The sequence below is a fragment of the Perognathus longimembris genome, chromosome 1 (assembly GCF_023159225.1).
Source record: "Perognathus longimembris pacificus isolate PPM17 chromosome 1, ASM2315922v1, whole genome shotgun sequence".
NCBI lineage: Eukaryota > Metazoa > Chordata > Mammalia > Rodentia > Heteromyidae > Perognathus > Perognathus longimembris.
In genome coordinates this window covers 153,692,553-153,719,027 of record NC_063161.1, presented here as the reverse complement: position 1 = coordinate 153,719,027, position 26,475 = coordinate 153,692,553, and the positions used below count along the sequence as shown (strand labels likewise).

At 43.3% G+C, this 26,475-nt stretch overlaps 1 protein-coding gene across 1 annotated transcript in view; it reads left to right on the top strand.

Annotated features, from left to right (window-relative positions):
* The window catches only part of Psmb7 (proteasome 20S subunit beta 7), a 55,355-nt gene that overhangs the window by 26,622 nt on the left and 2,258 nt on the right, over positions 1–26,475 (top strand). The window contains exon 6 of the mRNA XM_048342359.1: positions 2,471–2,529. Coding sequence (XP_048198316.1) covers positions 2,471–2,529 — 59 coding nt within the window. The remainder of the gene's footprint in view (positions 1–2,470; positions 2,530–26,475) is intronic.

Sequence of the window (26,475 nt, the reverse complement as noted above, 5' to 3'; positions counted from 1 at the left end):
GTACCCCTGTGTCCTTCCCATGTTCTGCTCCATACCTGCCAGCTCTCAAAACCCATTTCTGTGCTGTGGGGTACCTCCCCTCCCTCTCCCTGTGCCACCAGCCCCCAGCCCCACTGCACAAACCCTTTTTCAGGAGTTGGGGCTCTAGTATATATAACATTTCTACCTAGAGAAATTTTGTCTAGGCTGTGTTTCTAAGAAGGAAAAACATTTCTGATAAAGGAAGAGTTACTCTATTGGGAAAGAAATGTACTTTTTTTTCATTGCCTAAAATACAGAATGAAGCTGAGTAGAAGGAAATATATGTCCCTAGGAGAAAGAATAGAGTCAAAAGTATTTACTGTGAAGGTGCCCAGGAAAAGATGGCTCAGCAGAAAAAAAATGGCCAGTAATTTTTAAGGAAAAAAATGCTTTAAGGTAAGCCTGGTTTTCTCTGTAACAGTAATTTGTTATAGTCTCCACAAAGTTGTTACCTCCCCAGTAAATGCCCTGCCCTCTCCTGTCCTTTCTAAATGTGTACTTTGGGCCTCCGGTCCATTTGCCCTTGGGTTCTTCCCCAGCATAATCTTGGAGGCGTAGAAAAGGTGAGACAGCCACTGCCTGCTCAGCCGGAAGTATTTTGTGTCTGAAGTACTTTTCCTGAGATTTTCCCATTTGCAATTTTCTTGTTTCTTCCTGACAGCTGCCCTTTGTTTTCCATACAAAACCAGCTCTTTTTCACTTGTAACATCAAGACTGGCTCTCATCCATGCCTTCTTTCCTTTTGACCCCTGCATCTCGGGTGATCTGGTGCTTCACAAAACTTGGGTGGAATTTGACCATATTTCTACATCTTTTACTTGTTTTGAAATTCAGAGAGATGTGATTTGGTATTAGTCTCTGCATGTATGCTGGGTTTTTCTGCCTTTTACTGTTTTTCCATCTGTTTAATTTCTCTCTCCTTTTAGGGACTTTTTTTTTTTAAATTTTAGAAGAAAAAAATTACAAGAGGGGAAAATGGGGTTGCCTTTTGCTCCCAAAGCCTAAATGAATAGTCATTGCTTATAATGCTGGTCTGTACTTGACGCTTCCTACTGCTTTCGACGTGATGTATCCGGTGCTGTGAAGGTAATGACCCTCAACCACAGCACTATTCTGGAACAGGAGTATCTGTCATATTCATCGGGATTACCATGTCCATTGATTTGTGTCTGTAAATCTGCTGTTCCTACCCTTTAAATTTGATCTATAATTGGACCTCCTTAAATGGTTCAGATAAGGTAGTCTGTATTTCCTCAATGTAGTGTTGCTGTCAGCTTCTCCTTTTTCATTATACATTCAGCAGACTTGATAAAATCAGCAGGACACCTCATTTGAAACTGTTTAATCGCTGCCTTTTTCCTTTGCTAAACCATTGAGGTGGTCAAGCGATGTACACAAATCATTTTAAATAGAAAATATGGTTTTCTCTGTGACCCAGCTAAATAGATAGTGTTATGCAAAACAAGTTAAAAAGTAATAAATGCCAGAAAAATCTTCTAATTGGAGTAAAAAATTGTGGGCAACTCTCTCCTCTCTCCAAAAGTAGAGTATCCTGAAATATTGCCAAGACTCTGTACAGACAGGATGATGATTTTCTAAAGATTCTCTCGTTTCTGAACAAAGCAAGTTTAAAATTTCCAATAGTGCTGAGCTGCCTTTTGCAGCCATTCAAAGGGAGCTCATCCTTATTTGTAATGCCTTTACATTCTACTTTGGTAGGGATAAATTTGCTATCTGTTAATATCTATGCAGCATAACCTTTCAGCCATTTGCTATTGTGATAATAAATTTTTGTTTCTTTGTCTGTCATTTTGTCTACTCAGCTGTTACTCTTCAAAGTACAAACTAAAAATAATAGCTCCAAATAAATGCCACATAATAAAGTGTTTTACAGTTGTAGCTGGAATAACCTGGTAGCTGCGGCATGCAGCCCTATTACCATTGCTGGTGCAGTAGTTTCTTCCCTGTGTGTCAAGGTGACTCTACCAGGGTTGGCTCATTAAAACAATGTATTCTTTTTAACTGGCTTGATATTTAGCACAATACCCAGCAGCCTGGCAAGGCACAATATGGAACCCGAGCCTCCCCATGTAGGGCATATGAAATTGTGTGGCATTCATGTTTTGAAAAAAATACTTATTCTCCACAAGCTCATTTTCGTGCTTCAGCATTTCATTGTGAATGATTTACAATTAGACTCGTCAGTATAGAGGTAGGGCCGGCCCGTTAGTTAGGTGCAGGTTTACCCAAGCTAGTGGTAAGTGGGACTCGCGTTCTTATGGAGCGCTGGTTTTTCGTCCTGTTGATGTAGCCCTCTAGGATTGGCATTTCCACTGTACTCAAGTGTGGCACTGGTAATGTTTTGCAATTTTTGTTGTCCTGAGGGAAACGAGAGATGGAAAAGGCGAGAGTTGGTGAAATACACTAAAAGTGCATCTTTTTCTTACAGGTTCTGGCTCCTTGGCAGCAATGGCTGTGTTTGAAGATAAGTTTAGGCCTGACATGGAGGTATGTAAGTCCCTGTAATTATCTTCTTCCAGATACTTTTCTAACTGTATATTGAATATTTTCAGATTGGTTACCCGTTCCTCCTCTAGCAGCATCCTTTGAGTTTTTGGGCACACTTGTAGTGTGTTTGCTGAAGAGATTGGCTTCTTGGGAGAATACCTTGTAGAGGCGTGGTATGCCTTTCCTGGGCTTGAAGAGCTAGCACTGCAGATTTTTGTTCTGGACTTTGGCCTGTCTAAGACTCCTCTTTACTGCTGTAGCATGGAATGTTTTCCTGTGTGCTAAGATTTCAGTATCATAGTATCTCAAAAGCATAGTTTTTTTTTCCTCAATAAGAATAAAGCAACTATGGTGTGTGTGTGTGTGTGTGTGTGTGTGTGTGTGTGTGTGTGTGTGTGTGTGTGTGTGTGTGTGTCACACAGAGCTGACTTGAAAATGGTTGGTCTTGAAAATCCTTATAGATTGCTCTCAGGGCATAATGGGGCTAGGGTCTCAGATATGCTTGTAAGAGATTCTTCTTTAGTGATGGGGAGGGGTAGATTTCGTGAGTGACTTTTTTCCTGTCTGCTTTAATAATAGATGTGACCCCCCAGTAAGCAACCACCATGAAAATCCTCTTTAATAACAGATCCCCACATCTTACCTTGCACATTTGGAAAGAGTGCACAGTGTGTGTGGATGTTCATGGTGCTTCATTGTTCCTGCTCTGCACTTCATCTGCACTGCTGAGCACCGCTGAACCAGCGGGTCCAGCGTTATGTGTGCTTGATGTTTCATTGGTCACTTTTTTGGAAGGATGTATCTACTTGTTCTCCACAATTGACATGCAGTTGAAGAGTGGTTTACCCCATCTCTTAATTTGTTGGTTTCTGGCATTTCTAACTTGCACATATTTTCTTTAGGTACCAAAGGATATCCTTGAAGATTACATTTTGACATTGCTTTACTCCTGGTTGTCTTTGGGGGAAGATCACATATTAAGCGTACTTTGTTCTTCCACCATCTTCTTGTCATTGGATCAGTAGGTGTCATTGGAGCTCTGAAGTTCTCTCTGCCCTTTCAGTTTGGGCCAAGTGCTGTGAAAAGTCAGAGCATTGGGTTGTAGGTACTGATCAGCCAGGACGAGGTTTCTGTCACAAACTACTCTACCCTTTGGACGTGAGGAATGCACAAATAACATTGACAGAAATGAAAAGAGAGAATTGGATAGGTGTTTTCTACTGAAAATGGTAATATCCTGCTCCAATTAAGAATAGTAAACAAGGCTGATTATAAAACTGTAAATGAAATTAGGGTTATTTTCTCATTTCTCAGTGTGAAAAAATTTTCCTATGTCAGTATTATTTTCTGTTGGGGGTCTTAAATACATAGAGAAAATCTAATATATACTAGGCCACTCAAAAAGAGAGTAAGGGAGATTTAATGTTATGCTCTTCTTTAAAATACATTAATCTTTTCAAATTTTCTGGAAAGTTTGTCTATTTCTATTGGAACCTCCATATATTAAAGAGAAATGAGAACTATAGAAAAAGTTGAAAGTACAGAATATAAAGTGACTTAGCACTCTGCTTAAATCATTTTATACTGTAGAGTTTGGACTTGAAATGGATCAAAGGCTACAAATTGAATAGTGATGTGATTTGAGGAGAAAAGGGAAATACCAGCATTCCTCAGTAAAATCCCTGCTATTACCAGCAAATTTATTTTACAAATTTATTTTGCAGATTAATTATGTCTATAACTCGTCACTTCATGTTTTGCTTTACCTTTAAGATCCCGAAATAGATTGAATCAGTATCTATTTCAGATGAATTAAGAGGAATTTATAATATCAACTTTTGTTCACTTAAGTTAGCAAACTTGACAGTGACAGTCAGTGAAAATCACTGTGAAGATGCGGGTAGGTGGACTTGCTTCTCCAGTGTGGACTTTAAAAGTGAACAGAAGGCAAATAATAGTGTAACAGCTGTTAACAGATAATACCTTAAAGTCTAAATTCACGTTAATAGACACTAAAAAAATTATGGTGGATCGGGGCGGTAGCTCAGTGGTAGAGAGCTTACCTAGCATAGATAAAGCCCTGGGTTCAACGCTTAGTAGCACACACACAAAAAAAATTAGATTGTTCACACATGTTGAAATGGTACTGTTTTAGGTGTATTGGTTCCACTTGTTTTTATGTAAAATGTCACAAGAAAAAATGACTGGCAAAGCCAGTCTCATTGTTTCTTGAGTTTGTCAGTTTTGGGCTGCATTTTTAAAATACCATATCCAGGTATCATCTATTCTTTAATTTTAAAATAAATTGAGATAATTTACATGTCATAAAACGAACAGATTATGCATTCAGTGGGGTTTGACTATCACTCAAGATACAAACATTTCCAGTCAGTCCTCCCCACTCTTCCACAACCACATCACTTTACCTTCACTTTATTTTTAAGGGAGTTTGTGTCTGTTAAATCCTGGATATGATGTGCCTATATAGTGTCATCCAAGATACTGTTAAACTTGTCACCACCATGTGCAAGCCCAGGGGGTTGAATATTGAACTTTGGAAAACAGGGGTCACTTCTGCCATTCCTGTTTGCAAGCTGTTTGTTCTTGGAACAATGTGTTTTTGCTTGCTGGTGATGCCTCCGCCTTGCCCATGTCTGCCAGTGGGGCCCTCAGTGGCTTCCGCATTTGGTTGTGTCTCAGTGCTGCACGGGACACACTGTCCTGTTTCATGTAGCTGACCTCAGGGCATCCTCCCCACTTACCAGTGAGAGAGTGAGCTCCTTGAGGACAGGGACCATTAAACCTCTGTTCTTCAACTCCCAACCTTCTGTACATGCTTGTTACATTGACCCTGAGCTAAAGCAAAATCTGAGTCATCAAAATCACCTTCCTGTCTGGGAAGGGCTGAACATGTTTTTTGAGATAGCAGGAAGATAGAACTAAGTGCACTTTTCAACGATCTACAATATTGGAGCAGAGTCAGCAAAGCAGACACCCTGTTAAGGAGCCAGGCAAAGGAAGATGGGTCAGAGGACAAGTGTTCACTGAAGGTCAAGGTCAGAAAAGCAGTCCAATGTGGCCTGAGATGCAGTTCTGTTGTTTTAGGTCATTCAAACCAATGACTTGTTCCCTTTGATTCAGACAAGCTGCCAAATAACCCGTGAATTTAAGACACTGAAGGATTTTTTTTTTAAAGTTCTCACACATTTGTGATCCAAAAGTTTCCTGGAGTGGGCTTGTAATTTTTATTATCCTGTCGTGTGTTGTCCGCCCCCCCCCCCCCCCCCCCACATACTTTGCTGTTATCCTGGAAGTTTGAGTGGAGAGACTCAATTCTTTTCTCTCCCTTTGCATGCGGCCATCACTGGTACCTAGTAGGGTTCAGCCAGCATTTGTCCATGGGCAGAAGAAAGGGGTCCAAAGCAACTCTATGTACTTTTCAGATTAAATCTCCTTTGAAATAATGTAGTAACTTCATAGTGTTCAGTGTCGATCAGAATCAGGCCATGAAAAATTGTGTTTCTTATTGACAATGAATGTCATACTTTCTCAGCAAAGGTGCTGCTTAAACATTTGTTAGTATAGTGGGTTTTGAATGTGTGTGGTGACCCAATGACAAAGGGTCAGTTATATGAGAGGTGTTTGGATGACGGAATTGTGTGGAGCCGTTCCTTGTTTTTTCCCCCTCTGTTGTTAAGGTGGTGGTTAACACAGGCTAGCCAGAAAAGAAGCGTGTTGGCCACACTAGCCTTTCCAGGAAGGACATTTCCTAGTTAAATGTAAGGAGTGTGACCATAGAACCTGGAAATGAGTGGCTTCTATCTTGAAAATAGCTGAAATTGCCAAAATAATAATACAGATTTTGGTCTTTAGGGGAGGGAATTAGGAAAAGAATAGAAGCTGAGGTTCTCCTTCCATTCTGTTTTTCTGTAAGAAGGAGTGTTTTCATTTGGCCCAGTGAAAATGAACATTTTTGAAGATTATAATTCATTAAAATGGGTAGAAGATTAATATTTAGTCTGTCAAGATCAATACTGTCCCCTCTTTGCACTAATTGTCAGAATACCATTCAAGGGCCGCCGAAGGGTGGTGGTGTGCGGCAGGACCCTCACATCACAGGGAATGATTCAAAGGCAAACTGTCCTGCACCCTCTGGTATCGACTTGCAAATTAGCATCTGGAATCTAATTAAACAAGCTTAATGAAAGTAGCAGCTGAATGCTGCTGGAAAAGACAATCAGGGCCCCCCCTCCCATACATATTCTGTACCATTGAAGTTGGTCACCAAACACATCGTGTGAGCACAGTTAAAAAATTAGCATTTATTTGAAGAATAGAAACTATTTTTCATTCTGTTATGCGTTTGGCATGCTCTGGTGTCCCATGAGAGCCATGCCGCAGCAGATAGTGCACAATATTTATAAATCCATGACAGGCAATAATAGCAACTTGAAAAATTCTTTTGCTAGAATTTCAAGTTGAGAGCTGCCAAAAGCTGAGAGGATCAGATCTGCAGTGGCAGCTGCTGTGCCCTACAGTTAGAATTCTAGACTTTGAAGATGCTCAACTTAAAGCAATGAAGACTGCAGGCTTAGCCAATTTTTACAGGTTTCTAGAGCTCTGGCTCTCTGCCTTTTGAAGATGACTTGCTGAAGCTTCTACTGCTGCCTGAGGCATGCTAACACCAGCAGGATCTTTTCCTCAGTCTTAGTATGGCTTCAGTTTTAAGTAGCACATGCTTAGTCAGGGGCAGCTGTGCGGGCCCTTTCTCTGGTTGCAGCACCCAGGGATGAGCTCTTACCCTGTCCTCTTCAGAGAGAAGCTGTGAAGATAGATAGTGACGTATACAAGTGCCACTTCAGCTGTCTGATTTATGGAGTCATATTTTATCACTCGGCCCGTGCTGGCCTCTAGAGAAACCCTTGCAGATTGCTAAAGATGTGAGCAGCTATCGCCCTAAAGGCTCATGGTTACCTCACAAACGTGTTGCCAAACACCTAGCTGCCAAGGAAGCAGAATTAATCTGTCATTGCAGGCAGCTATAGACACACTTTAAATAATGAAAGATTTGGTACCAATATGCTGTTCTGACAGCAAATGTTAGAGGTAACTATGTGTTTGTCTATTTTTTGAAGTCCAGCAATAGAAAGACTGAAGCTGCAGATTCATTTTTGCATTGTACATGAATGAATGAATGAATGAATGGTCATGTAAGAGATTTGCACTATTCTGATTTAAAAAAAAATCTGCTCAGTGTGGCACATAGGATGGTTCCAGAGAAAAACAACATGAATTCAATATGACCAGACAGAAAGGGGCACAGAGTTTACCTTGAATCTGTTTTCAGGGTGCTAAAAGCATGTTTCTGGGCAAGTGAGAGTCCTATCTGTAAGGTGAGATTCAGAGACTCATTTGCAAGTTGCCCTGAGAATTAGATTCAGACTGTAAAAACATCTCCTATGGTGGCAAATACAAAATTGGCTCTAAAATATGGCAGCTGCCTTTTTCTAGTTATTCAATAGTAGGATAGAAACGTCCCATAGCAACAACTAACGAGATTATTTGTGCTGGCATTAGGCTTGGTGATTTATAACATAGATAGCTGAGATTTTTCTTTCCGAAAGCTTGGTATAGAAGACAGACTCTTATAGAGGACATGATGACAGGAAATGGAGGTTGTTTAGCACATAACTGATGCCAAAAGGGAGGTTTTGAAAACACAGTGATCACAATAGCTGATACTTACGTCATGCCACGTTCTGTTCTAGCATCTGCCCCTCCTGCATTATCTTACTTTTCAGCTGTTTTGTAAGTTCAGTATTTTGTCATTTCCATTTTGAAGAAAAGAAAATTGGCATCTTAGGGAGATCAAATCACTTCCCTAAGGTTACACATCTGATCAGTGATGGTGTCAGGATTTGAACTCTGGTCCATATGATAAAACCTGGTCCTCTGATAAAATCAGCCACTGTGCTGTTCTGCTTCTTTTGGAGACCTGTGATTCTTTGATAATAGAATAGGGAAGACTTCTGACTTGTTACTCAGTAGAGGCATGGATGGACTTCTTGGACTGTTCTTTTTCTCTGGTAAGAGAAAACAGAAAGCCAGATATGTGGCAGAGGAGGTATATAAATGTAAAACTTACTTCTTTGTAAACTCAGTGAGTGGAAGGAACCCAGAAACAGAAAGGTGCAGGGAAATGACAGACTTTGAAAGGTTGAGGGTGATAAGGAAGGAAGGAAAGGAGAGAAGGAAGGGTGGGAAGGGGGAAGGAAGAGAGATAAGGAATTTGGCAGATCTTTTTTTGTACCCTTGCAATTTTAGTTTAGTTTTTGTTTTTAACCTTTAAACATCCTCCACTTCAAGTATCTTGTGATTGTTTCAACCCCAAAACTTTAAAATATTATTTACGTGAGTACTGTTTTTTTTTTAGATTGCTGATATACAGATGGCACAACCCTCCTCAGATTTAGTAATGAGACCAGGAAGTCTTTAAGTACTGGTGAATGGCATTTGTCCATTTGAGGCAAGTTATGAATAATTTGAACAAAATAAAAAAATAAATAAGACTATCATATTTGAATAATGAGGGGCTTCTTCTTTTCCCTCAACTGCCAAAACTTTTTAATCTTTGTCAACAATGGTTCTGTCCTCTGTCTTATTTAGGTTGCATCTGTGGACTGAGCTCAGGAGCCCTGACAAGCGGCATATGAATTCTGTATTCATTAGTGATCTTGATCCAAATGCCTCTGTCCCTGCCACGGGGGCTCAGGTGTGGAAGCTGCTGGCTAATCCCACCAGCTGACATTCTGAGGTTTAATGACTCCATAGGAAGGTGACCACTCGCTGGGAGGTTTGCTGGCGGAACCCACACAGCAGACAATGGAGATCAAGGAAGACGATCAGTGTTTAGCCTAAGCACCTTCCTGTGCAACCTGAACCCCGTTGGCATCAAACACAGTTTTAAGTAAATGCAAAATTTTAAAAAAATTGACCTTCAACAACTACTATAAACAATGGCTTTCCTATCTTTATTGATGGTGTTTAAGACTTTTTCTTAGAGTACTGTAATGTGTGTCAGCCTAATGAGCTGAACTTGACTTTTCCAGATTTTAGGTATGTTTATATGAGGGAAAAGGTGCAGTTGGTTGGACTAAAATTATTTTTTAAGGTCTTTTCAATGCTCACATTTTTGTTTATTTGATCTTTTTTAAAAAAATTACTATTAGAATGTGGCTTGTGACATGTCATTAGATGTTCTGTTATTTCAGGTCCTCTGTTCTAGAAATGATGTTGAATGCCTTATTATTTAGTAACAACCCAATATATAATTCATATATGTATATAATTGATACCAATTATATAGGCAATATATAATAACTTATGCTCAATATCATTGTTATATGTATATGTGAATATATATTTGACATATTACTACATCCGTACAGTTCACTTACTGTACAATTCAGTGATTTCTTTTAGTATATTCACAGTTATGCAACTTTTACCACAGTCACTTGTAGGACATTTCATCACCTTTCAAAAACCCTCGGAACCCATTAACAGTCCCTCGCCATCTCCCCCTCCCCGCTCTTGCCCAGCCTTAGGTTGCATCAAATTTGCTTTTGATCTTTTTTGTGTGTGTGTGTGTGTGCCAGTCCTTGGGCTTGAACTCAGGGCCTGAGCACTCTCCCTTAGGTTCTTTTTCTGAAGTCTAGCACTCTACCACTTGAGCCATAGCACCACTTCTGCCTTTTTCTGAGTAGTTTATTGGAGATAAGAGACTCACCACCCAGGCTGGTTTGGGATTGTGATCCCCAGATCTGAGCCTTCTGAATAGCCATTAGTGCCTAGTTCTGCCTTTTATGGATTTGCTTGTTCTGGACATGATCTAAATGTCATCATACTGACCTTTGTCATTTGTTTCTTTCCCTTATACTAGTTTCATAGTATTTCATCTATGCTGTAACATATATTAGTATTTCTTTATCACATTTTGTGCGTCCATCTATTAGTTAATGTTCATTGTGAATTCCCCTTTTTGGCTATGATCCTGTAGTGAACCTACGTACAGTGCAAGTGGATGTGTGTTGTGGTTTCTTTTGGTTATGTGCTCGGGAAGTATTGGTCATGTGATAACTCTGTTTTACCTTCCCACAGGGTTTGTGCCACTTTCAGCCTAGGAAAGTTCTGATTGCTGCATATCTTTGTTAATACTTAGCACCTTTCATTTAGATCACAGCCATCCTGGTGGGTGTGAGCTGCCATCTCATGGTTTTGGCGGATCCCTTATTAAGAACTAGTACAACTGAGGACATGTTTAGATAAAGTAATTGGAACATTGGCCATGCTTCTTATCAACACTGGACATGAACAGTAGCTAGGCTGATTAAATGTGTAAATACTGAAGTATCACTTTGGAGGTCTCCATGAAGCTGTTTCTGTCACTTGCTTTTGGTCATAATTCCTGCTTATTGACTTTCCTTATGACCGGAAGCATTAGACCTAGCAAATTGTGTCCTTATTAAATAAAAAAGGTATCTTAATTATCCTCAATAATATTCTCTCTGGTTTTATTTACTATAAGACATTAAGTCTTAGAGGTGTCACACCCTATGTTACAATCCAGAAGCCTGTATAAAATTCTTCTTTTTTTTTTTTTTTTTTTGCCAGTCCTGGGCCTTGGACTCAGGGCCTGAGCACTGTCCCTGGCTTCTTCCCGCTCAAGGCTAGCACTTTGCCACTTGAGCCACAGCGCCGCTTCTGGCCGTTTTCTGTATATGTGGTGCTGGGGAATCGAACCTAGGGCCTTGTGTATCCGAGGCAGGCACTCTTGCCGCTAGGCTATATCCCCAGCCCATAAAATTCTTCTTAGTAGTGATTTTCAGTGGCATAAACTTAATTTTAGAAAAGAGCAGATCCTAAAGGTGGCATTTATGGGGCAGTGGGGTGTGTGTGTGTGTGTGATAACAATATAATAAGAAACAAGATAACAGATATCAAGAAACATGGTGAGTGGAGAGCCTTCCACCAGCATTGGGTATGGTAAGTTGCCTCTTCCTCTTTAAAAAAATTACCTTACTGTCCTAAATCCACCCCACTGGCAGCCTACTTTGGAGAGGCAGAAAGGGCTTCATGAGGTAAACCGTCATTTCTCTGGGTCTTGCTGCATTTTGTTTTGTGGGCTCTTAGCCAAAGTTGCCTTTGTCTTTGCCTCGCAATTGATTCAAGAGCAGGGTTTTACTTCTTGCTGTACAACATTGGGATTTCAAAAGTAATTGCTTCTTTCCCTTTGGTATTCTGGGATTCCTTAGTCTTTTGACTATTGGCCATGCAGATCCATCCCTTTGGCCAAATCTGTTTATTTCTTGTCTGTGAGTCTCCAGATTCCCAGCGAATGATGATTGCTTTTCATTTCCACTGTTGATCTTGTAGTCTATCTTTGGTAAAAGTTCACATTGAAAGTTGAGGGTGTTCTAGAGAAAGAATTAAGGAAATTTAGGAAAGTCTATCTTCTTGTTAAGTTTCAGGAAGTAAAAATGGGTTAGATAAGAAGAGGAATAATACAGTGTACCAAAATCCATGAGGTGGGAGAGATTCTTCCTGGTCCAGGCTTCTGGAACAAGAAGTAACAAATCTTAGGAAAAATGACCCTTAATTTAAGTTCCTATTCTCTGAGGAATAATCAAAGGGAATTTACAAAAAGCTCCCTGGCAAAGTTACTGACTTTGTTGATTCTTTAAAAAAAAATTTTTTTTTTCTGGGGCTGGGAATATGGCCTAGGTGGTAAAGTGCTCGCCTCGTATACATGAAGCTCTGGGTTCGATTCCTCAGCACCACATATATAGATAAAAGCCAGAAGTGGTGCTGTGGCCCAAGTGGTAGAGTGCGAGCCTTGAGCAAAAAGGAGCCAGGGACAGTGCTCAGGCCCTGAGTCCAAGCCCCAGGACTGGCAACAAAAACAAAACAAATAAAAAAAAATTTTTCTGTCAAAAGCATTTTTGTGCTATGCCAGACACCAGTCCTTTCTAGCACCTCAAGAGGCTGAGACCTGAGAACTGTGGTTCAAAGCCAGCCAAAGCAGGCAGAGCTTATCTCTACTTAACCACTTAAAAGCCAGAAGTGGATGTATGGCTCAAGTGGTAGAGTGAAACAGCCAAGGGAGAGCCAAGACCTGGAGTTCAAACCCCAGTACTGGTGCCAATTTTTTTTCTATGCTAATTTTTTTTTCATGTCTTCAACCCTGCTAGATAAACACTGAATTTCATATTCTTACATAACCGGTATGTAATCAGTATGTAATCAGACTGGGTGCCAGCTGAATACAGTTGGTGGTGCTGTGTCCAGGGGTGTGTTTATTGGAAGAGGCCTTCCCATATGAAGTGGGCATTCTTCTACAGTAGTAACCAAGCAGATAAAAGAGAAGGAGGGATTGTTGCACTCTATAATAGATTGGTAATGATTTATGCTGCATTTCTTTGTGTCACATATTTTCTATAACTGATATGTAGGAAGAAATCTACCATATGAGAACTAGTTCACAAAGCATGTACTTGCTTCACCTGTGGCAGAAGTCCAGCAGGCAAAATGTAACTTCTTTGTGGCCAGGGAGTATTTAATCAGAGAGAAGCAAGAGCTGAGTTCAGGAATAGTGGTGAATGGAGTAAGTGTTTAGTGGCTTCCAACTACACAGGTGAAAATAAGAGGAAGATATTCCTGATTTCTCTGCATTGTGACATCAAAGAGAAAATGGACCTTACCCCAGTTTTATTAGATTGAATCACCTTGTGAACTTGGGTCAGTTATGTAATTTAAGGCCCCCAAGTGCTCTCTTTATCATGTTGTCTTTCTAGTACTTGAGCCAAGCCAAGATTTGGCATATCTGGGGGGTGGGGGTGGAGTGAGAAAAGAACTCTGAGGATTCGCTGATTTCATCATTCTGCTCTAGAAAGGTATTTTATGAAAACGTTTGAATCCTAGCCACTCACCGAACAATGGCTTTCTGGGGTAGGCGGGAGAGCCCCATGGATCGCACTGTCGCAGAGCGAGGCTGTGCTACAGAGCCAAGAGGTCGGCCGCGGCCAGAGGCTGGGACCCTTGAACAATGGATTCCTACTTGGCTTGTGTATGGGCTAGAGAAGTGGAAGAAATGAAATATAGGGCTGAATGTTACTAGATGGTAGCTTGGAATCTTATAAGTTTTGCCTTGGCAGGTAATTTGGCATAAATTGTTAATGTAAATCTGGGTTAGTGGTGAAGACATTATTTTAGTAAAAAAGATAAACTGCTGATTAATTCAGCATAGAACTCAATTACAAATTGAAAGTGTCTCTGCGGGACTCCCAGGCCCTAAAGACAGCAGATGTTGAATTGATACTCCAGCATATTTCACAGTGGAATGAAATATTAACATGGTTTATTATACTTGTGTGCTGTGTGATACCAGAAGGGGGGTGGGTGGGTGTGCCACACAGCCCGACATTACCCTGCCGCCGGTACACACTGAAGTACGATTAGGAATTTTAGGGAAGTTTCTTTTTAAAAAAATTTAACTGAAATGGCTCTGTGGAAAAATTAAGTTTAAAATAACATTTGGGGCTAAATATTTAAACGTAGTGCCTGTGTGGGTTTACATTATACATGCAAGTTAATATAGAAAAAGGAAAAACTTTGTGACGTAGACATGTAAGCATTTGTGGGACTACTGACCAGAGTCAGTCCCTCGCAGGCTTGAACAGCATGTCAGCGAGTCACTGCCTGGCTTCGTTTTAACTTGCCACTGGGCTGTTTGTATTTACCTTCTGACCTAAAAAATAGGGTCATTTCAAAAAATGCCCCTATATCTTACACACCCCAAAGGCAGGGGGGAGGGGCCTCACAGTTTTCATATGTCTGTATCAACACAAGGGGGAAATGTCAGCAAATTTCATACATCAAAAGATCTGAATAAACAGAACTGCCAATATTTGAAGAGATTGGCAATTCTTAAGAAAAGAGGGATGAGACTACTTGGCTTAGATGAATTATTTCAAAGCCATTACTATCATGACAGTTCTTTTCTTTTTCAAAAATTTGACAGCCTGTATATGAAGTGTAGGTTTTGCTAGCGGAAGAAAAAATAGTTCCCAAGCATAGCCCAGTGATGGTAAGACTGACCATAGCCATCTGCTTTTGTGAAGACTTTAAAAAAGTCAGAAGCACCCAGAGCCTTGGCAGAGGTGTGGGACTGCGCCAGGAAGTCCCTTAGTATCTGTGGCACCAGAAGAGCAGTGATGTGGCCATTGGGGTCACTTATAAGGCCTTGCAAGCTGCTGATCAGTGGTGGTCCTTGCGAGGCACGGAGGATAGTCAGCCACAGTTCACTGATCCAGTGCTGGGGCCTCCCTTAATTACTGTCTCCACCTATGGGGTGGGCAGGCAGTGAAGAGCAAGAGAAAATGACACGGGAGAGGGTTGTATGTGTATGTGTGTGATGGAATCTCTCTAAGACAGCCTTGAAGGACGTGGTGGGAAGCCTGAAGATGATGGCTCGTTCCTGCTCTAACTTTTGCAGTTGTGAAATCCTGGAAGCTTGGATGGCTGAGCATATTTGGAAGTATGGAAACAAAACTCAAGACAGTGTCTAAAGTTGTCTGGGTGGTCATTTCTCCAGTCAGTGTGGCCTTTTAATTAGCACCCGCTCTTCACTGTGAGCGAGGGCCGGAGCTTAGCAGCCCTGTCCCTGCGTGTGAATATTTAGTCTCGAAAGCTGCCACGTTCCATTAGAGGTGGCTGTGTTTCGGTAGTGGGTGCAGGAGCGGTGCAGACTTCTCAGATGTCCTTTGAGATTTACGTTGCAGTGTAATTGGGAGATGCTGGTACTTAGAGTGTTGTGCATGGCGGAATGTGAGATTACCTGCCGTAATGAGACCCCAGCAGCATACCTCAGGAAGGTAGTTAAAGTCTTAACCTTCACAGATAATGTTGCTGTGGCTTTCTGTGAAGTAATTTGTACCAGTCTCCCCTAACCCTGAATTTATGAAAAAACAAAACAACAACAACAAAACCCCCTTCTCCATAATAGGAAGTTGTGCTAAATAGTTATTTTAAGATTCTACCTAGTAGTACAGATTTTTTTTAATTTTTGCTGTGCCAGTGTTGGGCTTTGAACTCAGGGCCTGGGTGCCAGCACTCTACCACTTGAGCTCCCCTCCTGAGTAGCTGGGATTTACAGGCATGCACCACTGGCACCTGGCTACAGATTTTTGAAAATATTTGCAATGAGCCCTGTGTAAAGTGCAGCCACCATGTCCTTGTCATCCTGTCACCACACTGGAATATATTTTCTCTAAAGTTAGTACTGTGCTGATAACAGCAAATTAAAAAGATCTAAGGATCTGTTGACTTTGATTCCTTGACAGATCCATTGGCTCTTAACTGAGATGAGTGCCGTTGTGGTGATGGTAAAGCTAATGTGATGGGCTTTCAGGAGATCTGCTTTGACCACTGACGTTTGCCTCTTGAACAACCCCCCTGTCAACCCCAGTTAATAAAATAGAAAGTTCACTTCTACCACCGGTCAAAGTTGGCATTTCACAGGATTGTACATTGTTAATCAAAGACATTAAACGTTTGCTGCCTTTTACCCTCTGACTGCCTTTTGCCTTGAAACTTCAAGAAAATTAAAGTACCCTTGCTCTGCCTTGGTTACAATGTGCAATCAGTGAATGGCTTGATTGGGAAAATTAAGTTAAAGGGTACCTTTTCTTTTGACACACAGGTGGTCAGAAAATAATTTGACTTGTTCTCTTTGCTGAGAGCTTGTACTTTAGAGACTTGTAAACATTTGGAGGTAGGTATTGCTGAGGTGAATGCCAAGAATCCCCAGATCCTTTGGGGATATGATGAGTATGCATTCTGTGGTAGAGAAGTCATCAATCAGAATGTTCTTAATTCGTAGCCAATTCTGTGTCTGGGGCTGTGTGTGTGTGTGTGTCATACACACACATATGCCTAGTGCCAAGTTTGAACTCAGGGCCCCACACTTGCTAGGCAGATGCTCTACCACCCAGCTGAGCCTCTAGCTAGCTCTTACTCCTGCCCTGATTTTCAGTATCTGTTTTTAGGATAGGATCTTGTTTCTAACCAGAGCCATAATGCCTCTTTTTAGGCTGTCTAAAAGTTGACACTGAGATCACAGGTTTGAGCCACTGAATCTAGCTTCCCTTTGCTCAGATTATTCTGCTCAGGACTGTCTTGGAACTCTGATCCTCCAGTTTCAGCTTTCTACAAGTCATGCAACACTGGACCCCAGTTGTGGACCGAGGAGGGGTGTCTTGAACAGGGGGCTGGCCTCCCTGTAGCTAGGATTACAGGTGTGAGCCACTGACCATCTGGCTAGAGTAGCATTATTTAAGCCATAGGTTTGCAACTAATAGTTTTTAGAGGTACTTTAAAAAGACAAAGTCAGCCTGTAATTCTAGCTGCTTGGGAGGCTCAGATCAGGAAGACTGCTGTTTGAGGCCAGCCTGGACAAAATGTTTTCAAGGCCTTATCTCAACCAACAGTCCAGGCGAGGTATTATGAATCTGTAATCCCAGCTATGTGGGAAGTGTAAATATCAAGGACCAGGCTTCCTGGGCAAAAAGACATCTTTTAAAAAATAAGCAAGCCAAAAGGGTGAAGATGTGCATGGGTTGTGCTTAGGCTTCTCTAGCAGTGTAAGTCCCTGAGTTCAAACCTCAGTATTGCTTAAAACAAACAGACACAAAACAAAAGATAAACCTATAGGCGATTGGTTAGTTAAGGGCCAGACAGGCAACACAATTATTTTTGGAGATATTTTCTTCTCTCAGGTGATAAAAATCATGAACTTTGAAGTTAAAGCACTGTGTTTCATTTCAGACTTGCCAGTTGGTCTTGCGTTGAGATTTCTTGGATTTGTAAAATGTAAATAAAGGGAGTGCCACCTTCAAAGGTAGTTTGAGAGCTAGGGTGTGGCTTAAGTGAAGCCCTGAGTTCAAACCCCAATACCTCAAAAACTAGGGGCCTTACTAAGTTAAGCAGAGTAATGTACTTTGCATAGGTGCCTGTGTACAGTAACTGTAATTCTTCCTTTAGGAATATAGTTCTCATGAAGTAGGAATAACTGATAATATTGCCACTGTATCACTTCTTAGTGATACAGTATAAGTTCTATACAGAAAGTGCACCCTGAACCAAGCCTCTGTGCATCACATTGCAGTCACCTGTAGTTGATTTGCTCTGAAAAAAGAATTGAGAAAGGACTGAGAGACTAGCAGGTGCCTGTTGCATCAGAGCCCTGGAAGAGCAGGGTTTTCACCTGTATCCCTGTGTGTCAACCTTAGCAAGGGGAACACCGTGCCAGCTCACTCCTGGGTACCAGGAAATTGAGACCTAAAAACATGAATGGATGTACCACCAAGGCTACAACACAGTGTTCATTCTCTTAGGTTCCCTCTCTCCCATGACTACAGTTAGTATACTGAATGTATCTATCAGCGTCCAGCCCTGGAAGTTTCTCTGTGCTCTTTTCAAATCTCCTCCTGCCCTGTAAGTGACAAGAGCCAATCTGAAGACTGACCTGGGGACCCAGGAAAAGGTGACCAGCCAGGTAGGTCTCCTGAGGCGCCCGGCCCCTTTGCCCCACACGCCTCCTTCCGCCGCACTGCACCAGCCAATCCCGAGTGCTCTTTGTGCTGCAGACGCCTGACTGGTGACAGGAGGTTTACAAGGTGATTTCAGCCTAGGAGTTTCCCCCTCACCCTCAAGAATTGCCCACTCGACTTTCAGTGTCTCTAGGAATTGACTGCTACTGTTGCATAGCTGTGTTGATCCAGAAGAGAGAAAGCTGAGGAAGCTCTTATTAGTACTTCATTCTAGTTTTCGTTTTGAGGATTGTTGAACATCCCTCGTGCTTTCCTTAAAGCTCAGTCTTGTGTGGCTTTTAATGTGTTTTTTTTTTCTGATTACATTTGATTTAATGCAGCCTTGGAAATATATATTTGTGTACACATATGCTGTGAACACTGATTTCTTCTCCGTGTGGAAAGCAATATGTTCTCGTCTCTTTTGGTCCCTTTCCCTCTGGAAGCTTAGGTATTTTTCCTTCTATTCACTCACAGATTCCAGCAAACCACTTGCCCGCCACCATCTTTCCTAATGGTGGAGTAGTGGGGGATCAGCTTGCTGATGCCAGGCCCTGACTTGGCATCCTCCCCGGCTCGGATCTTCTGCTGACACAGCCATGCGCCTTTGGGTGCCGCAGCCAGCCTTTCCGAGCGCCTCTATATCCTCACGTGGACAAGCATGTGTGTGGCACAGTGCTGGGACCGGAGTGTTAGTTCTCTCCACTGGGCCTTTTTCCTCCCATCTTAGGACTTGCTAACGATCTTGTGAAGCCCCTTGGGCAAGAGACATTGTTGTCCTCTGGTCCAGGGACAGCTCGAGACTCAGAGAGCTTGGATCTGGGCTCCACAGTGACCCAGAGCTCTTAGAGCCCTTTGTGGCCCAGTGTGACTGCATCCTCGGATACCTCTTTCCTAGCCCCACTTCCGTCCTTTGGTGATCTGAGACAGGCCCGGTTTTGTGCTTCCCTTCTTCCCCTAACCCCTGCAAGTCATTGCCACACCTGCAGCACCATGTCCTCTGCAGTACCACATCCTTGCACGTGCATGAACTTCCACAGAGCTCTCTAGCAATGAGTTGACATTAGAGATGTAATCAGCATTCATTCTTCCATCTGTTTATTCATTTAGTGCCATTATTGGAGCTCAAACTTAGGACCTCTTGTTCTTAGCCTTTTCACTCACAGCTGGCACTTTACCACTTTGGCCATGCCTCCAGTTTTTCTTTTTTTTTTCTTTTTGAGTCAGGGTATTCCTTGTTGCCCAGGTCTCAAAAGGCCTCAAACTTGAGATACTTGTGCCTCAGCCTCCTGAGTGCTGGGATTACAGGTGTGCTTCACCACAGTCGACCCATCACAATGCAGCTGCCTCTCAGTTGTGCTCCAGGATTCCCAGGTCTTTGCACAGGCGGCTCTGTCTACTCTAGCAGCCGCAGCCAGATGCAGAGCGTGGACACCCTTGCTTTTGTCACACAGCCCAGTCTGCAGATCATTAAATTAGCTTTTCCACTGTAAAAGACGCGGCCACACATGGGATGCATCAGGTTTGTGCTGGGGGCAACTGTTAAACATGTTTTGAGCTCTTTAAATTTTATCCATCCATTAACCATTAGCAATTCCTTCAGGCAGCACCAGTGGCGTAGCCACGACTTCAGCATGTCACCAGGCCACTGCAAAACATTATGTTAAAGCCTCTTCCTCCCCCAGTGCTGTTTTCCGGTGTTCCCCTGCGGGGCTTGGTATGATTTTGGAACTGGCCCATTTGGGGGCTGATCTGCTGTACTGTCCATCTTTGAGTTACGCAGAGCTCTGCATGCATGCACTGGAGGTTACGGTTTGCTCTTTCACTTGGTGATGTATGTGCAGTGCACTTTGCTACTTGCCTGGGATACCAAGCTGGACAAGGTGTGAGGTGCAAGGTGCAGAAGTTTAGTCTTCTTGTAGAGTCCAAACTCGGTCTCCACCCAAACCTGACCTGCTGTTAGATGATCGGAGCAGCAGAATTTAATGTTGTGGTGGTTGTTGTTTTCTGGGAGTGGAAACCAAGGTGTCTACATGCTAGGCAAGTGCTCTACCACCGAGCTTTGCCCAGCCTGAAGACTGGACTTTTTTGATGTTTCAGGTCAAAGTAACCAAAGATCATGTAGTTTCCCTGCTCCACTCCCCCTCTCCCCCACTCTTCAGTACTGGGATTTGAACTCAGCGCCTCAAGTCTTTCCTAGTAAAGCAGGGAGTTTATTGAAAAGGAACAGAGTAGACTGTCCATAGAGAGGGAGGGGTCCTGGAGCTGGGAGTCCACGGAAGTGGCCTTTGTACTGCATTAATTCCCCTCTACTCCAGGACATGGTTGTTGATGAGGGCCTGCTGTTGCACTCACCACCCCCCCCCCCGGGGCAGAGACCAATCAGGGATCTTGGCCGGCCCAAGGGCCCTCAAGTCTTTAATTAAATTTGTATTGACAAAAAAATACCATCTACACCATGATGCTTTGAGATATATGTTATGGAGTGGTCAAATCAAGCCAGTTAACACATATTCTTCTGTGTGGCAGAGGGGAGAACACATGAAATGTCCTCTCTGCAATCTTCAAGAATAAAATACATGGTTATCATTTGTTTTCACTGTATTGTGTCATAGGTCTCTTGAATCTATTTCTCCTAACTGAAAATTTGTATCCTTTGGCCCATGTCTCCCAGCCTCCTGAGCTTGGCTTCCCACCAGTTAAACCATCAACAATGGAATCCAGTGTTGTAGCAAATAGGAAAATGAGTGGGAACTGTGTCCTGGGGAGACACCCCCCCCCACACACACACACCTCTCCTGTGGAAGTGGCCTGACAGAACACACAGGAACAGGCTCGGGGACTCCTCTGGGACTTTGGGAAAACAACAGAGTTGGGGATCCCTGTTCCCCCAATAGAAGGCTGCTCCTGGCATCCTCCTTTCCAACAACAGTTTTTAAGTTCTTTTTTTCTTCCTCTTGCTACACATACATTGTTTTAAATGACTGGTCATATCTGAATAATAAGGTAGTCAAATACATATTTGATATTTTGTCTGCTCCCAGTATACATAAAGCACTGTTTTCATACAGGTAACCCAGCAGTCAAATGGTGGAGGGTTTACTTAAAGAGGATTAATTGGATGCCAAGCTGTCCAGGGTACCCATTGGCTGGCACGTCTACATTTTACTCTGGTTGGTGACTCTCCAGTCTCAAGACCACTGTAGGGAGAGGTGGGCTTCGATGGTAGCTGTAGACAAGAATGATGTGGAAAGTTTCTTTGCTGTACTATTTTGGGCCCACACCGGAGCGGATGCCGAGGTAATCTATCAGTTTGTGAGTGTCTACAAAATGCAACTCTCCAGATAACAGGTTTAAAGTAAAGATTTAATACAGCCTCCATCTCCTATGATGTTGCAGTGACAGTTTAAAACTCATTCTCTAAATCTCAGCAGACTTTATAGCTAGCAGTGGGCCAATATAAAGTTTAATAGCATTACAACACATAAATCATCTTTTAAAGATGCTACTAGTAGCTCCAATATTAAATGCAGACAATCGCCGGTGGTATAAATAATTTATCAAACACCATTTCAGATTAGCCTTCCATGCTGAGTTATTTATTTTAGCCTTTTCGGTACGATTCCTAAGGCACTTTTTGAAAGATCCATTACTGGTCAGTTTAATGAACTTGGGGGTCTGTTTTGTCCCCTCAAGCACTCGGGTGCAGCTGTGGTGACCATTACGTGGCCGACGCGGACCTCTTTGTGCCTTTTACAAGTGCTGCCATTTGTCATGGAGCGGTAAACGGAGCTGCACATTGGAGCCCGGGGACACATTGTGCGGTGCAGTGATGGAGACAAACAGATAGCTCTATAAAGTGCTGCTTGTCACAGCCGACTTGTACTACAGTACATCACTCTTATTGTAATCTCATTTAAGAAGCAGGGGTGGCCCCGGGGACTGCTATTCCCAGTTAGTTTGGTCTTTGTAGCCATAAAGCAGGAAGTGTTCCTTTTATATTCTTGGAACTTTTAGGGAGTGTGCTTTGCTTGGATTAATTATTCCAGGAACTTCTGCACAGCACTGGGTGAGCATTTGTCAGCAGGTTTGTTCGGCCCTCTCTCTGGCTTGGGGCTTAGAGGTAAACGGCATTTTTAGGAGCCCTCTGGCTTGCTTTATTAAATAAGTTTCCAGTTATTGAGCATCTGCTGTGTGCCAGGCACTACAGTAAGTGCTTTCTGTACTTGGTTTCTAATTTTTACAGCAATCTTGAGGGTAAGATTTATTGCCATTATATCACAGAGGAGGAAGAAAGATCCCAGAGAGGTGAAGTGACTTGCCCAAAGCACCACAGCAGTAAACAGGAAACTGAAGGTGCAAATCCCACCCGCCAGACTGCACACCTGCCACGATGTCTTTGAACCTGGTGGCTCTCTTGCTAGGCGCTCAGCACTAGGGTCATGGTTCGTGTCTCGAGTAGAAGATGCGATGCTCTTGTCCTGCACAACCTTTTTTTTTTTTTTTTTTTTAAATAGCCACTGTACATCCTGCTGGACAGAAGTTCCCTTAGGACAAGTAGCTCTACCTGTGAGCAGCTGGGTGAAGGGGATGCAGCCCCCTGGCACCTGGGCCTGGCCAGTGGGGGCCACCCAGGACCCTGGTCAGAGCCCCTCTACCATAGTTGGACCCCAGGCAGTAGCTGCTCAGAACCCAGGGTGGGCACTCTGCATCTTCTAGGAAAGGACTGCGTGCTTTCCTAGGAAGAATGGGTCGGAGAGGAAGGAACCGCCTTTCCTGCCTGTATTGTGGGCCAGAGGCCGAGAAATGTAGTGTTTTTTCCTGCCTCTGGCCACTAGTTTCTGGTTTTCTCAGGTAGTTTAAAAAAAAAAATTGGCAGCACCTGGTAAAGACAAAAGATGTTTAATTGCAATACCCAGTACTATATTTGCGAATGTGTCTATAATGCTGTCTTTGGAAAACTGAACTCAACGATACTCAACATACCAAGCATCCCAGGGACATGGTAGGTCTCTGTAAATATGTATTGAAGATATGAACTGTGTAGATAATAGGGAGACACTGGAACATTGGTTATTTTCAACTTCCTTGTGGTTTGAGGAGTTTTGGTGCTGGGGGAAGGTGTACGTGAAATAACTGTATTGTAATATTGACCCAGCATACTGTAGAGTTGTTACCCAGACCTTTGGGCAGGCACAGTGTTCCTGTTCTGTGAAAGAAGTGGCTGCCAGAGGGGCTGCTAGTTGCCCCACAGACATATTAGAAGCCATCATCCTTTTAAACTTGCCCAGCTGCTGAGGCTCTTGCTTGACAGACTTGGACATGGCCCTTAATCAGAGGGTTGTGAGTCGGTATGGCTGGAGTTGGGCAGACTTGCTCATTACTTAAGTTGTTATCTGGGTGACCATCAGCTCCCCCCCCCCCCCCCCCAGTAAAAGTATGGCTGGAGCCACGAGTAAGGAGGGCAGTGATCGCCATTGTCTCAGGTGCTGAGTAAATGCAAGGTTCCGTCCATTCCATACCTTCTTTGGTCCTCAGTCTATAAGGGGTGTGTGTGTGTGTGTGTGTGTGTGTGTGTGTGTGTGTGAAATTTTCTTCTAGAATTGATGGAAAGAGGAACTAAAATTTAAGCGTATGTTCCTAATTTTTAAGCCTTTACATGTAACAACAGCACACATGATTGTCTTATGAACGTGTCAAACTATTCATAGTAAGTTTCAGAATTTGCATGATTTTATCAGTCACCTGTTCCCATGCCGGAACTTGTGCAAAACAAAGGAAGACTTACTGACTGTCGGCATGGTCAGCGTCTGCTTTCTGCTTGAACAGAGGGCTTTGCAATCAGACATGCATGTCTAACGTCCTGTATGTTTCCCTGTACTAAATTTCCTCCAGCCCGGCTCCCCCCAAATAAAATCATTTGGGAAGAGCTGCTGTTCTCTTAAATGCTGCTGGCGGGATTTGAGACGCCGCACGGGGTTGCTGGTTCAAGCACTGGCAGCAGTGGTGAGAAAAGACAAAGGAAGGAAATGGTTAAATGACAGAGAAGAGAAGGGAGCCCAGGAGCCGGGGAGCAAGCACAGTGCTCCCAGCATGCACACGCACATCTAAGAGTGGTTAATAAGTGAAGCAGGTTGGAATGAGGTTGCATTCGTTAAGTGCATGCTTATGTCTGTGGGGAGGGAGTAGCCGCCACCACCATCTCCTCCGCAAAGGACTTTGCTTTGCCACAGCTCTCACCGTGTCTAATAGGGTTGTTGAGGGACTGTTGAGTCTTGACAGAGTTCCTGTTGGAGTGAATTCTTGCAGGGCTGCTTGTATATATCGGAGAGGATAACTGGCTTCATTGGCCTCACAAAGGTTCCACTCAGGAAGTTTAAAAAATAAAAAAACAGAAACAGGGTAAGGATCCATTCCCCCAGTCCAGCTTTTTTCTCCTTGGCAGAAATGCTTCCTGCAGAGCCTTCCGCCTCCTCGCCAAGCCTGTAGAGGGCGCTCCCGTCCCTGCTATCTGCGCTGGCTTGGGGCTGGCTGAAGAGCTGGCGCCCTTCTGGGTTCAGACATCACCACCGGTGACTCTAGTCTTGAGGCTTAAGGTTGAGGCCGGGACTCTGTTTCTTTGAAGTCACTGAAGGAGGAAGTAACTTCAGTACAGGCTGGGCTCCCTCCGGGAAGTTGTTGCATTTGTGTCCTTGATACATAAAAGGCTTGGATTCTGGTCCTCAGGCCCTGCCTGCTACCACACAGCCATTTTCTGGGTACTTGGTGCACAGCCTGACCTGTCGTCCTGCTTGAAGCTTTGCCGAGCCAGCTGGGGTTCCCACAGCTCCTACTCTGGTACTCTTTAATCTTTGCCAGGCCTGCACTGGACTCAAAAGTCCCAGAGTGTGGATACTTTGGGGGTGCCTCCATCTCTGTAGCTCTAGCCTCTAGCATACAGTGTGGCAGGTGACAGTCCTCTCAGCTAAGAAAGGACCGAATCCGCCTGTTCGTACTTGCTGCTTCACCGTGGAGCGGAAGCCAGCGGGCTCAGAGCGCTGAGTCGCCAGTGCAGGCAGATGCTCATTGGGGCAGCAGATAGATTCACTGGGGAAAGAGGCCAGCGTTTCCCCAGAACTACTGTTGTGGTCGTTTTGTTACTCCGTCCCTAGCCCCACATTAATAACTTTGAAATACCATGTCAGAAAGTAAATTTCAGCCATTAAAAGAATTTTTGTATTGTTATGATAAAGGTGATGTCCAGAGGAGTTACAATTTTATAGATCAGGTAAAGAGTATATTTCTTTTTAGACAAGGTCACCCCTTCCCTCACTCCCAGTTTTTTTTCTTTGCAATTTCAGCCATTTTTTTTTTTTTTGGCCAGTCCTGGGCCTTGGACTCAGGGCCTGAGCACTGTCCCTGCCTTCTTCCCGCTCAAGGCTAGCACTCTGCCACTTGAGCCACAGCGCCACTTCTGGCGGTTTTCTGTATATGTGGTGCTGGGGAATCGAACCTAGGGCCTCGTGTATCCGAGGCAGGCACTCTTGCCACTAGGCTATATCCCCAGCCCCAATTTCAGCCATTTTTGATCAGAGCTTAGCAAACCAATAAGACCAGGAACCAAATCCAGCCTAACATCTGTTTTTTGTGTGTGTGTGTGTGTGTGTGCTGGTTCTGAGGCTTGAACTCAGAGCTTGGGTATTGTCCCTGAGCTTTTCTGCCCAAGGCTAGCACTCTGCCACTTAAGCCGCTCTCTACTTCTGGCATTTTTGGTGGTTAACTGAAGATAATTGAACCATGATCCGTAGATCTCAGCCTCCTGAGTAGCTAGGATGACAGGTATGAGCCACTGGTGCCCAGATCCAACATCTGTGTTCTAATAGTTGTATCCACTGTGTGTGGCTGGTTTGTGTACTCCAGGAGAGTTTAGTAGCTGCAGCAGAGCTTTTTTTTTTTTTTTTTTTTTTTTTTTTGCCAGTCCTGGGGCTTGGACTCAGGGCCTGAGCACTGTCTCTGGCTTCTTTTTGCTCAAGGCTAGCACTCTGCCACTTGAGCCACAGCGCCACTTCTGGTCATTTTCTGTATATGTGGTGCTGGGGAATCGAACCCAGGGCCTCATGTGTATGAGGCAGGCACTCTTGCCACTAGGCCATATCCCCAGCCTCTAGCAGCAGAGCTTGAATATACTCACAAACTCTAAACAGTTCACTGTCTGACCCAGCTTTAGGTGGTAATTGGAGACAGTGCCACGGTTTTGCAGTGGCTGTGTAATAGTGGCAGCACAGTGAAGAAGGGGTGTAGGTAGAAGGTTTGAAAGGCC